At 34.7% G+C, this 14,289-nt stretch overlaps 1 protein-coding gene and 1 pseudogene across 3 annotated transcripts; both read right to left on the bottom strand.

Annotated features, from left to right (window-relative positions):
• Positions 1-1,537: 1,537 nt before the first annotated feature.
• On the bottom strand, positions 1,538-12,879 carry LOC145790454 (endochitinase-like; annotated as a pseudogene). The gene is made up of 3 exons (XR_014329169.1): positions 12,400-12,879; positions 2,135-2,292; positions 1,538-2,046 (listed from the first exon to the last, which is right to left on the bottom strand). The product of XR_014329169.1 is annotated as an endochitinase-like (transcript).
• LOC145790453 (putative inactive purple acid phosphatase 1) lies at positions 7,385-12,139 on the bottom strand. Of its 2 annotated transcripts, XM_082868299.1 has the most exons (6): positions 11,918-12,134; positions 10,816-10,908; positions 10,469-10,598; positions 9,710-9,791; positions 8,501-8,569; positions 7,385-7,549 (listed from the first exon to the last, which is right to left on the bottom strand). In XM_082868299.1, exons 3-6 carry the CDS (start codon positions 10,596-10,598, stop codon positions 7,546-7,548), a joined length of 285 nt encoding a protein of 94 aa, XP_082724425.1. In that variant the 5' UTR covers positions 10,816-10,908; positions 11,918-12,134; the 3' UTR covers positions 7,385-7,545. The 2 variants fall into 2 exon arrangements, with proteins under 2 accessions (XP_082724425.1, XP_082724424.1); XM_082868298.1 differs by lacking the exons at positions 7,385-7,549; positions 8,501-8,569 and adding an exon at positions 9,200-9,380 and having other exon boundaries at positions 11,918-12,139.
• Positions 12,880-14,289: the final 1,410 nt, after the last annotated feature.

Genomic DNA, 14,289 nt, shown 5'->3' with positions numbered 1-14,289 from the left:
TTGATTTGTCACGGCTTTGATCACGACCATGAGGAGTCTTACTCCTCCCCCTTGTTTTGCTTCGGCCTCTCACAACAAATGCTTCCGAATGAGAGGAACCCACTGATTTTCTTCTGGTTTCTTCATTCAACAGGCTACTAGTGACTTGGCCTATTGTGACAACTCCATCGGGCGCCGAATTACTAACCGTCATAACCAAAGTCTCCCAACTTTCGGGCAAAGAACTAAGTAGCATCAAAGCCTGCAACTCATCATCAAAAACAATTTTCATAGAAGTAAGTTGTTTAACAATACTCTTTATTTCATTCAGATGTTCCGGAATAGGGTTGTCCTCTTTATATTTTAAATTAACCAACTTACGAAACAGAAAAGCTTTATTTGCAGCTGATTTCCTATCATAAAGGCCATCTAATTTTTTCCATAAATCATGTGCTGAAGTTTCAGTAGCAACATGATGAAACACACTGTCATTAATCCATTGACGGATAACACCAACAGCTTTTTGATTAAGCCTATTACATTCATTATCTTTCATACTCTCGGGTTTGCCACTATCACCCTCAATGGGTCCATACAAATCTTTACAAAATAATAGGTCCTCCATTTTAGTTTTTCAAGTTACCCAATTGCTTCCATTGAAGCTAGACATACGACCCACATTCCCCTCCATTGATTTACACAAATAATTAAACCCAAATAAACCGTAAGTTCTGATACCAGTTGTTAGGGAAAATATGTGATTCCCCACAAGTAAATCAATCAATGGGAATAAAAACTAATGCGGAAAAATTAAATCAAAGACAACACAAGAATGTTTACGTGGTTTCCTCAATGTGAGGTACGTCCACGGGATCGAAATCCGATTCCACTATCAACCAAATAAGTTCCAAACGATTACAAACGAGACACTAATGGTCTCACAAAGCCACCCTTAGGTGAATTCCAAATAATCACAAACAAATAAGAGGAAAGACCTCACCAAATAGATGAACCAAAATCTTCAGAACCAAAGTTGAAGAAGACCCAAAATAACAAACCAAATCAACTTCAAAACAGAGACAACTTAAGCATAAACGAATGAAGCACCTCGACAATTCTTCACCAATTTTAAAACTTCGGCACTGTTACCGAACCAAGGGACTAGTATGGCAGCCGCACACTTTTTCTTTTTGGTGAAAACCAATACCAAAAAATTGTGTATTGTGAATCTAGGGTTTTTTTTATCAAACCTTAGTTGTTTCCAAATTGAATTAGGTCTCTACAAATTAAATATAATATATAAAAATATATTATAATTAATACTAAACCAAATTAAACTCTTTTTCCAAAACTAATTGGGTCCCACACTTGAATAAGGAGGTATACCCAACATGATGGTAGCAAGTATAGTGTAATGGACAGGGAATAGTAGCCAATTTTGTAGTAATTCATGAATGTTCATAAAAGTAATATATATTTGCGGGCAACTTTGATTTTCATTGTGATGTGTGACATTTTAATTTGTTTCTGCAGAAAATATTGCAATCACTCGGAGCCGGAACAGAAAAAGTTGATAGTCATTATTATTGTGCACACTTATTTTAGTTTAGTACAACAGTGGCTTGTGCAGTTTTGAGCTGATTGCAACAACGGTAGGGAAGTTGCAATTACATAGAGTCAAGCAAGAGTCCGGTTCCGAAAGGCGACTGGTTGTAACAGTCAAGGTTGTCACCGGTGCTAACATCAAATATTTCATCACTACAGTACCTCTGATAGAACCCTATGCGATACTTAACCCTTGAATCCTGGCCATGACCGCATTCAAGACCGCCATTTATGATGTTTGTGATGACACCGTACCCAGGAACTCGACCTGCCAATTGGTCAGCTGACGTTGGTGTCCAATTTCCAATGATGACATCGTGGCACGAAGGCTTCGGGTATTGTGGAGTCATCCAAAACCATAGAGTCGTCTGGTATGAGATGACTGGGTCAGTTTCTACTAGATCTGGGTTGTTCAAGAGGTCCAATCCCAAGGCCTCTCCTGCTTGTCCATAGTTGTAATTGCTGAAATTAATATGTATGAAAACATAAAGTCAAAGTATTTCCATGATTAATAATAAAAAGCAAAAGCAGAAGCAAGCATTTGACTTACTAGGAAAGTTGGATTGGGCCTCGGCCGTAATATTGCTTGCCGGGAGCACAGGGCCAATGAGTTTGAGATCCTCGATTGCAGTAGTCACTAGGCGGGTTTAATTCTTTAATAAAGCAGTATCCCCACAAGTAACGCCCACCTGGTGCAGTCTCCCAGCACTACTAAAAAAAGTACTTTTTGCGACCGCTACAAGCCGTCGCAAATAATAAAAAAACAGTCGCAAAAGACTTTTTGCGATGGCCCATGCGACGGCAAATGAGGATTGCAAATGTGGGGGTGGCAAATACTTTTTGCAACCGCAAAACAGCAGTCGCAAATTATTTGCAACCGCCTAACCTACTTATAGCGACTGTTATTTTGCCGTCGCAAAAGAGTTTAAAAAATGCCTATAAGGTATTAGCGACCATCTTCTGTCGCAAAAAAAAACAAAAAAAAATACCTACAATCATATATGTATATATTCAAATATTATATACAAAAACGTAAAGACATTTGCAAAAATCTCAACATTCATGCATTATTTTCCATTTCTTTCCTTAATAAAATTCTCTTTCTTCAACAAAAAAAAAAAAAACAATGTACAACAATAACAAGGAGTTCCTGAAAGAATCCTACAAAGGTTTTTCATCTCTTGCAATTACAAAGAACATTTGAAGTTATCATAGTTCTAATTCTAAGAATCCTTCATAGTCTTGTTACAGAGCCGGAAGAAGAGCAGCAACTCTTGAGATTACAGACATCTTCTGATTTCATCATCTGCTTTAAGAGAGAGAGAGAGAGAGAGAGAGAGAGAGAGAGAGAGAGAGAGAAAATTGCACCAAACAAGCCCACATGTTAGCTACATTTTTTACCAAAATCATTTAAAGGAACATTTTTTTGTTTATGAACTCAGACTAGAAGCATGGTTTTAGTGTGAAAAATTGGAAAGCTAATTCTCTGTTCAATAAATATTGAGAATAAGAACTCCAAGTGTTTGAACAAAATTGTAACAAAAACAGAGAGGAAAGTAATGAAGCATGTAAATTTATTAGAAATGGTTCAGGCAATTTCACCATGATTCCTGGAACTGAAGGAGGCACTCTCCTCTTAAGCATAGTGAGTGTATGTGGCAATGGTCTCTGGAGAAGCTTTCTCCTTATGCTCAGCTCCTGGGGTTACCATGCTGGGCTTAAGTAAGATACCTTCAGACATCACATTGTTCTCAGCCAATTAGTAGAAGACTTCTGCCCAAACACGCTCCGCCACCTCTAGTGTCCTCTGAATAGGGTGCTCCCCATCAAGAAGAATCTCAGGTTCCACAACAGGCATAAGACCATTATCCTACACAAGAAACCAAAAAGTTCAAAAATTTTATCCTGGAAAATTAGTTTATCATCGGAAAACAAAATATACTAAATGATTAAGAGTGATAAACAAACCTGTATCGAACAAAAATTTCCCTATGCTTTACTAGCTTCACTTCTAATCTGTTTATTATACTAAATTGCAGAATGACAAGACAATATTCTTATAGAAAACTTCTATGAATTTATCAAAGCCGAAATATTGAAGACTAGAATAATTCAGAATTCTACCACACACAATCAAGCAGAAATGGTGAATTAATTTGTGACAAGAACTTAAATGAACATATGTGAGAAACAGTCAACAAACTTAGACTTTGCAAAATTCTCTCACTGTTTTATCAACTCCAATACAAATCATAACTTATGGATAAGGAGGTTCTGATGTAAACACTCAATCAGGATAGAATGTGAAGTTGACATGAATGTTTATGCTTGCTTTAGATGAATAATTCCTGTCATCATCCTGAATCCATTGCCGAGCAGGCACCTGTCAAATATATTACAAGACAAATTTTACTTAGCCCATTTGCACTCTATAGTTGCCAATAATTAAAAAATGAAGTTATCATTTAATAACTTCCAGTAATGCATAATACACTTGTGCAGCAAAGCTATATCAACAATTTCCTTCCTCTGTTCAATTTAGACAAAATATCCTCTATTTCTTACTCTGAGAGAGAGAGAGAGAGAGAGAGAGAGAGGGGTCATACCTGAGAAATGCTAGCACAATGAGCAAGTCCCCATGCTGCTTCTTTCACAGCCAAAGCAGAAGGACCACAAGGAATGCTGACAACTGTGTGCCTATAAATTTCATACAGAAATGTAAATAAAGTATTAAATCATGACATTTACTCTTTACAGAAATGTAAATAAAGTATTAAATCATGACAGAAATGTAAATAAAGTATTATCACTGCATGCATTTTATTTTAATCTTCTTTACAAGCATGGCTAGGATTGAAAACGTGTCATATAACATTCCAAGAAGAAAGGCCCAAAGCTCAAAGCCAATGAGTAAGGCCGAGAGGGCAAATAATGATGGTACTGTTTGGCTGACTAGAATGATTAAGATTGTGAGGACCAAGAAAATATATGAAGAATGGAAGAGCAAAATCAACTAGCCTTCCTGAAGTTGATCTTTAAGCTATACACACCTCAAAGCATAGAGGACACCAGAGATATCTTAACTATACCTTCTTGGCCCCGCCAAAAACTAATAGCATTATCTACAAGCAAGAACTCTGAAACGGAGACTGAAGTGCCAATTTAAAAAGCCAAACCACACCAAACTAAGCTTTTTGTCCAAATCGAGTAGATTGGGTTTATGAATCATTTTTTTCCATTTCATCACACTAATCAAATTTGTCGAAGCTCCTACACACTTCAAACTCATGAAATTCCCGATTTCAATCAATACACTATTGTACAAAAGCAATTCAATATAGAATAACTCCAGCCAGCTACAATTGAACATACTACAGTTATTCCTATAAGTTTAAATGAACAATATAAGATCTAAGTCAAAAAAAAAAAAAAAAAGTCATGTAACTGTAATCTATGAAATATAAAACAATACAGCTTTCTTTTCTTTTTTTTAATATATCCGAAATTGACTTTGGTACTCATACACAGTTCAGAAATTATTAAATTTCAATATCAAAAACTGGTAATTCTATTATTTTTTAGTGTTTGGTACAGCTTTTCACATTTACACCTCTGCTTTTTCAACTGGAAATAAATTCAAAAAACTCACCTCCTTTTAAGATGAGTTTTGGGTGCTCTTTTTAAGGTAACTCTGCTCATAAGTATTTTACCACATGGTGTATATGTCTCCCCACAGAAGGTCCATTTTTTTTTTTTTTGTTCATAAATACCACTGAAGTCTCATTCTCATTGATTGTTGTAAAAAAATAATAGATGACTTATTCTCATTGATTCAAAAGAAAGTCACCATCTCACTTGGTCACTAAACCTTCTCATCTCTCCATCGCACTTCTCACTTCTCTCTGACTTTCTCACTGGTCTCTTAGGCTCTCTGTCTCTCTCCCCTTCTGTCAGACCTCTCTAACTCTTGCTCTCTTCTCTTTGTCTCACCCTCTCCCTACCCTCACTCTCTCATTGATGAGTTATATGAATTTTTTATATAATTTTAGAGCTCAAAGTCTCTACCATAGACAGTAATAGATAGTATTATATATCATAAAATTTTAGTAGAATGTGCAAAGTTTAGAAATAGAAATGCATTCAAATCAATTGAGCCTAATTCCCCCCGACACCCCCCCCCCTCTCTCTTGTTCTTTGATGAACACTAAAGTGACAAAAAATGTTAGAGTTCTCATATTGTCAACATTTTCTCTAGATACAAAACCTAAGAAAAATTAATTCAATCTATTTCGATGCAAAGAATTTCTCAGACATCCTAGGTTTTGTGGATAAAACACACAGATTGCTAAGATATATTCAATCTCATCATTGTTTCTATTCAATGACATCACAAACATATATACGAAACACTAAAATTACCTCTCATCAATTGTACGAATCTGAAGCAATAGAAGGTAAAAAATAGAGCATGAGCATCAACAAACTTAGGTGATCAATTCTAGCAATCCCGATTAAATTCAACACACATAACCGAACAGAGCAATTCAAATAACAGAATTGATGAAAGAGGAAAAAGAAATAACCGCTTCAAAATCATGACAGGCAACATCATGCAACAGAAGAATTGGTGAACACGTCGATTCAAACCCTAGAAGTAGATTCAGATCATAAAATAAGAAGAAACAAAGAAAGAGGAGATTCAAGAGAGAAAGGAGGAGAACGAAGAGATTACCAGATAAAGAAGTTAGGGGAGTTCATACCGTTGCCGGTCTCTTCTTCAGACGACCATGGCGATTTATAGAACAAGAAACAGAGCGAAATCAAGAGAGGAATATCGAGAACGAAATCGAGAGAGCGAAATCGACACAGATTTGGGAAATAAGAGTGAAAGGGTCTAGGGCAAGTTTTATACGATTTGGTTTTTTTTTTTTTTTTTCAAGTTAAAGAGCACGATTTGGGGGTTATGTTAAATGAGATGTTGATATAAAAGGTGCTTGTTTGCGACGGTCAACCAATCAGTTGCAAAAGAATGGACGCAAAAAGTTATATTTTTAGTAGTGAAAGTAAGAGTTTACAGAAGTGACCATCTGAACTAATCTAATTAAGTAAATATGCGAGTTTTGAAAATGTAACTACAAATAAAAATTTAAAAGAACAAAATAAAATAAATAATATACTTATAAGTGGGATGGGCCGGCTTACTTATCCCGTAACTATTGTGTTTAAATCCCATATTATAATGAGTTTTTTAGTCTTTGACTAGTTATTTGACAAACTAAAATCGCATCCTATTCATAAATTCAAATCTTACAGGCCAAAATAAAACGAGGCGGGTTACACACTACTAAAAAAATCACTTTTTACGACCGCTATAAACCGTCGCAAATAATAAAAAACAGTCGCAAAAGACTTTTTGCGACGGCCCATGCGACGGCAAATGGGGGTCGCGAATGTAGGGGTGGCAAATACTTTTTGTGACCGCAAAATAGCAGTCACAAACTATTTGCGACCGCCTAATCTACTTATCGCGACTAATATTTTGCCGTCGCAAAAAAATTAAAAAAATACCTACAATGTATTAACGACCATCTTGTTACCGTCGGAAAAAAAATATAAATAAATAAAATACCTACAATGTTTTAGCAACCTATATTCTCATATATATATATATATATATATATATATTCAAGTAGTATATACAATAAATATAAAGTGATATTTGCAAAAATTCTAATACACATGTATTATTTTCCATCACTTCTCTCAACAAAATTATCTTTCTTCAAAAAAAAAAAAAATGTGCATACAAAATATAAACTTCTATACACACAAAACAAATATCCATCAACCATCCTTAAAAGTATTTATACAAAATACTAATAGATTCAAGTACTAAAAAAAAAAAAACTGAATTTAACTCTCAATATCACCCACTCAATCATATCAACTACTCCCTCAACACTACCTGCAAAAATATACATCAATATATTAGTTGACTAACTTGGATGCCAAAACAAAAATGGATACAAAGAGCACATTAATTGACTTACTTGGATGCCAAAACCTTTTCCAATAGCGGTACAAAGAAGTTCAAAATTGTTCTTAGAATCAATACTAGTTTGAAAAGAGTTAATCATTTAATCATCTCACAAAAATATCACAGAAAAAATCAAGTTGTCACTGGATATAAGCTTTCGAATGTCCCATTGGTACAAGTAACAATACAGCTGAAATTTGGACTATTCAAGCTAACACCCAATGGTTAATTATTGAATTCTAATTATTAAGCAATGACAGGTTGTAGGCTCCATTCCAACGACTGAAAATTGTCATAGAGGCCGGAAAAATGTACAAAAAGGGGGATGACCACAATCTCAAGATCAGCAACTCAAACCTCAAACCCATGCTTATCAGACGAACCAAACCGAACCACCAATTCACGTCGTTCTCAGAAATTCCATTTACAGACCAAAGCCGCAATTACTTATATTAAGTAACAAAGAATCAGCTCCATAGAAAAAGTTTAGTTCATGCATGCACAAAATTGTTTTTCTCAAAACATTGAGGGAAACAAAATTCACAAACTATAATCCATTATCTAATTATGAAACATTCATGCATGCACGAAATTGTTTCCCTCAAGTTTTGCCTAGCTGCTGGAGCTGATTAATAAGTCATAATGAACCAAGAAAGAAAACCTAAAGACAAGCTAGTACATGTTAAACGTAAAGGTATAAATTAATACAGAGTTATATGATACATTGAAAAGAAAGACTTGTACATTTTCTGGACTAGTGACAACATGTCTCATTTATGATTTCTTATTAAAGGCCAGCTGACAATAGGATACTACAACCAAGGTAAAAGAATATACCAACATATAATGGATTAAAAAAAAATTAAGCACAAGACTTACTGTTTTACGAACTCCAGCAGGTGACTCTCCAAAAATGTCATCACAAAACATATCATTTGACCTCTCACTCTGCAAAATCAAACAGAAACCAAAATCATGTACCTATATAGAACAAGCACTTCAAAGTAAAAAATATTCAATATCAAGACCACAAAATATGGGAATCAAGTATTTTGTCAAAAATAACTTCAAAGGACACTGGGACACAGAAGAGAAGAGGCAACGCAAGCAATATAGGGATATAATACTAGAACAAAAATAAAAAATCAAGTGGCTCCTAATTTTGCCACAAGAAAAATTAATTTTACATTTTCTACGATATACAATTCTTTACTATTTTTGGTAACAATTCTTTACAAAGTATCTGATATGATATACAATTCTTTACTATTTTTGGTAACAAAAATAAAAAATCAAGTGGCAAATCAATCCAATTCTTGTCCATCTTTCTATTTCTTTAACTGTTTTTGTACACATCCATAAAAAGAATGAGTTTGCAAAGTATCACAATAACAATTGCATATTATAGTTCAAAAAGTATCACAATAACATTGACATTGCACCAATAGGAAATGTGATATGCATGATTGGCCTGCAAGAGAATGTAATGTTTTCTACTTTAAGGAGATTCTCTATTTTGACTACTTTACCTTAATATGAATTGCAAAAAAGTATTCAGACCATAGTTATAAATATCAGCCTAGACTAATACACTCAAGTATATTTATAGGAATGAAAATCAAGTATATTAATAGGAATGAAATTTGGAGGGTAGCAAATTTCCCTCCCTCTTGGTGAATAAGGTGATGCCCTGAACTGGTACATCTGAGTCCATATATACGTACCATTCAACAACATATGCCCTATCTTGTACGTATACCTGCATTATAATTCAGAAAATAGGAAAACACTTTTTGTACCCATACTCAAAGTAGAATATTCAACTAAATCATTTTGAAGAGGCCACCATCAAAACAAACAGTTTCTTTTTTATTTTCTTTCTTTTTTCCTCAACAAAAGTATGTATCTCGTAACATTATCAGAGAACATCATACTTCTACAAGTTCTAATATCAATTAGTATATTTCATTCTTTCGCTGATTTGGATACATTATTTAACTTTATTAAACAAAGGGCTTCTTTATATTATCATAAGTTATAAATTAGTTTATCCTTTATTCTGATATAATAAAAATCATATAGACATACACTGAGTTGGGCCACAAGTCCTTCAGGAAACTAGTGTGTATGAATCCAGGATCACGCCATCCCACTGTTCTTGCTGGTGCACCTGCACCATGGAAATATAAGATGAATTATCTACCATAAAGATTTTTTCATAGAAGTCTTGCTCCGTTCAACCAAATGAATAAAAAGGCCAGGAAACACCAACTGTGTAGAATGCTCAAAAATTGAAGTGCCAAACAAAACTTTTGTTAGTTCAATAAAAAAAAAATAAAAAAAGAGCATGACTTGTGTAAATTGTCTAGTATTGTCACTGATTTGCCAGTTCTTATGGAATAGCATTTTTGCCACAACTGCATTACATGTTACATAAATCTCCATACAAGATTTGATTTAGTAACAATCACTGTGCGCAAGAAGCATTATCCAAGTAAAAACAGCACCAAAAAAAATAAATAAGACTTTGTTTCATTATTAAAGATTGGTGCATGGTACTATTGAGACAGTCACTCTGCCCAGAAGGGTGTATCTATAAATGCACAAAATATTTAATTAAATTTTAATATATGATGTTTTACTCAAAACAGAAGTTCCATAATTATCAGCATATTAAAGATGTTGCCACTAGAATTCTATTTTATATCCATTACTTTGAAAGTATGTGGAAATTCAGTACAAAAATAAGGTCATCATTCCAAAGCAATGCACCTCGTGTCCATACTAAAGAATATGTTATAGAAACTAGATTCAAATGTATATTTACATTTATAGATATTTACGCACCACACATACTGCTGCGATCAAAAGTCACTGTCCCAGCTGGGGAACGGCTCTGTTCTCTTCCTTTTGGACCCCATTGAACGAAAGGTTCTGCTTCATTGATCCCATATCCACTTGTCCATGTTACGGTCATCTAAATTTCAAGTTAAAGTACATCATCTCCTCTAAGAAATTTTTAAAATCAACCATGTAATTAAATGACTAAATAAAAGAAACAACAAGAAAGAAGGCCCTACCCATGCATTGGCAAGGCATTAAGATAATCATCTACACAAATTAATAGCTTTCTTATACTTTCGGCATACACTACACATAAGATCTAACAACTAATGTGACAGAATTAGACTTACTTCATTCCATGTTTTTCCTTGTGCTAAGCGTGGGTACACCGGCGCATTTGGATTTGCAAAAGCTACAATATTTGACACTGCCACTAGCTTTGGCTGTTATAGAAAGAAAAAAAGATTTAAATTTCATTGAAGGTGGTTGTGGTTGAAACACAGAAGAAAATATAATCTTCATATACAAGCTAAAAAAAAAATGGTAAAGAAAGGAAACAAACCAACAAAAATTTAAAACAAAAAATATTTTATGTAACATGGTAGATGAACAATGAATTCATCAGCTACTGCATTCAAAACACATTATGGGGGGAGGGGGGGGAAATGAAGAAGAAGAAGAAGAAGAAAGAAAGAAAGAAAGAAATTTCCTAATTGGAATTTCATTTGTAATTTAGATTCAGTTGGAGAGGTTTTGGTCAACTAGCCTTGTCATTTTAAAATTTAGAAAAGACCATAAAGGGCCAACACAGAACAATCAATGGTTCTTTATAATATTCTATTCATGAAGGACGGTTTGACCTCCACATAGCTATGTTGGCTATATAGGAAGAGTAAGACATTGTGAGCATACGGCTAACAAACCGCCAGAAAACAATGCAAAAAGTGTTAGCAGAAATTCCATCGACCACCAGTTCTATAATACCATTCATCCAAATAATCTACTGACTGTAGAACTAATCAAACATTTCCAAACAAAAATTATATTTATTCCACTATCAATTGTTTAATTGCATCATTCCAGCTGGATCAGTTGTCCAACAAGCTAGTTCCAAAATGCCAAAATCCAATGGTTAGCAGAACAACAATAACATACTAGAACAATCATTCAAGCCAACTATTACACACTGTTGTAATTGAACAACACATATCGGTGATACATTACATGGATATATATATATAGAGAGAGAGAGAGTACGAAGAGCAGAGAGGAGAGCAAGATTACAGAGAGAGACAGACAGTTGAATCGATTAATGTTTCAATTTACACATTACAAATTAATCGATGAAGATACGTCAAACATTACAAAGAGTAAGATTCGAGCGATGAAGATGAATCGATGAAGATGTGCCAAACATTACAGAGAGGGACAAAGAGAAGTGTTTAGGCTTACCGATTATGAATCTCGATTATAGATCGATCGAAATCTTCATCAACAGCAGATTGAAATCTTCAAATCTTCATCAACAATCGATCAAAAGTTTCAAATCTTCTTCAAAGTGAGAGTCTAGTGAGAGAGACAGTGAGATTTGAGCGAGAGAGTCGAGCGACAGACATATTTTGAGAGAGAGAGAGTTCAGATTTGGGAAATAAGGGGAAAAAAGGGGGACGGGTCAAGTTTTTTTAGTGATTTAGGGGTTTTTTATTTTTTTATTTTTAAGGACACGGTTGGGTCAATTAAAAAGAGATTTTTTGCGACCGCAAAACAAACGGTCGCAAAAAGATAGACGCAGAAAGTCATATTTCTAGTAGTGCAGCCACCTAATAATATCATACACATACATTAACCAATCCATATTCATCACTCATTCAATCAATCGTGTGTGTGTGTGTGTGTGTGTGTGTGATGGCTACAGGAAAGGAGTGAGGATGGACTAAATAACCAGAAGTTTCCTAGGAAGTTTGGCCGAAGAAAGCTGCAAGCTCCCTTTTACATGTATCGGTGTCGCCAGTGGTGGCAAAGGCAGGAAAGGACTTGGCCGTGGTTATGAAGGCGTCGTAGGTGTAGAAATCCTCGCTATTGCAACTACTGTAGTTTCCATTTGGAAACATTAGATCAAACATAGAGCTAGTAATGAGATTGGTGATATTCTCACCACCTGGCGGGGAAGGAGGAGGCGAAGTAGTAGTAGGAGGAGGAGGAGGAGGAGGAGTGATGGGGCATTGGCTTTGGCAACCAGGACCACAATAGTCATATGTGGTGCCACACCAACCATATTTGCTGCAGCAAAGCCCTCCTGGGCAAAGTGCACCCTCAACTTGACTACCACATTGCTCGGCTGAGCCTTTTGTAATTAGTAATGCGGCCAGCAAACAGAGTATTGTCAAGGCCCAAGACCTCATTTTCATTTCTATTTCTGATCTAAGTTTATGTTAAGGTAAGTGGTTGGGGTTGTCTGTTTATATAGGGTAGTCCTAGGAGGGTTTACAATAAAATAATGGTTAGATGATCACAATTTTTTTATTATATTTTACTTTATCATCTTAACTCCTGATCTAATAATTCATGCATAATTTTAATATAATATTAATATATGAAATAATAAAGAGTAATGATATGCTTTATAAATAAATATATATATATATATCATAAAAAAATTTACGAAAAATTTTCTTTCTTTAATTAATTTATGATATTTTATTATATTATACGTATAATCTAAGAATAAATAATGTTTATAAAATTTTTGCATGATATTTTTTTTTATAAAACTTAACCTTAATAATAAATATGAATAATGTTACAATCACACTCATTTACACGTCTAAATACACAACTATCGAAGTGAGTGAAACATTACATTGTCAAATTTTATTTTTTATTTATTTTTATTTATTTTTTTTGTTACAGGAAAATCCTCCCACTCACCTGCAGGTTTAAGGCAGCATTAAGGCAGCACCTCTTACAGAGATTACTAACCTAGGAACTTGTCCCGACATCTCAAGACAAGCTACACTTAAGTCAAAACTCGTACAACAGGAGAGCATTGAGCCCACACCAAGTGCGATGAAGCTTCTTGAGGCTAACCTCCTAACTAACTGTGCTACGCCCAGGAGATTGAGACCTAGGAGCTTAATCCCCAAGCCTTTGCCAAGTTGCCAACCACCCTTAGGTTACTTTGTCAAATTTTTTTTTCTGTTTGTAGTGGTTTAACTTAGCACGCGATGCGCATGGAGACACAAGTGGCTAGTGGAAGTACAATTATGAGGACTTCAAAATGTTGAGCAGTGTTGCATTCAACAATTACTATCAAGCCCTTAAATCTTTGTTACTCTTTAAAGGTAGTGGCTTCTCTCCAGTCCCAGATCAGACTAGAGGATACTGTTAGGCCCATGGGAGCCACCACGGGTCTCGGTTTGATAATTCGAACCATTTAATGTGTAGAACTCGTCGAGTACTATATGCCTATAAAATATTACCTTGATCGGATATCGATAGCTATCTCATTGGATCAGTTTTCTGTCAACCATTTATTTTTTTACCGTTCATTTTTTTTTTCTTATACAAAACTGATATGATCATGTGGCTATTGATATCCAATCAATATGATATTTTACAGGCATATAGTACTCAACAAGTTCTACACATTGAACAGTTCAGATTATCAAAACGGAACCCGTGGTGGGCCTCCAGGGACCTAACAGCACCCTCCAGTTTGATCTAGGACTGGAGGGAAGTTAGGCCCCTCTTTAAAATATAATAATTTTAATACAAGTTTTAATTAATGTAAATACTTTGAGATAGAAATACTCAACTTGCATGGT

This window comes from Camellia sinensis, chromosome 5 (genome assembly GCF_055761805.1).
Source record: "Camellia sinensis isolate YWXY chromosome 5, ASM5576180v1, whole genome shotgun sequence".
Lineage (NCBI taxonomy): Eukaryota > Viridiplantae > Streptophyta > Magnoliopsida > Ericales > Theaceae > Camellia > Camellia sinensis.
The sequence above is the reverse complement of the archived record's forward strand: the minus strand, read 5'-3'. Positions and strand labels throughout refer to the sequence as shown.

Excerpts from the sequence above, each read along its gene's own strand:
- LOC145790453 (XM_082868298.1), bottom strand. The coding sequence starts at position 10,598 with ATGACCGTAACATGGACAAGTGGATATGGGATCAATGAAGCAGAACCT. Across the intron at positions 9,792-10,468 it reads TGATCGCAGCAGTATGTGTG|GTGCACCAGCAAGAACAGTG; the intron begins GTGCGTAAATAT and ends TCCATGGTGCAG. Across the intron at positions 9,381-9,709 it reads GACTTGTGGCCCAACTCAGT|GTATACGTACAAGATAGGGC; the intron begins GTATGTCTATAT and ends ATTATAATGCAG.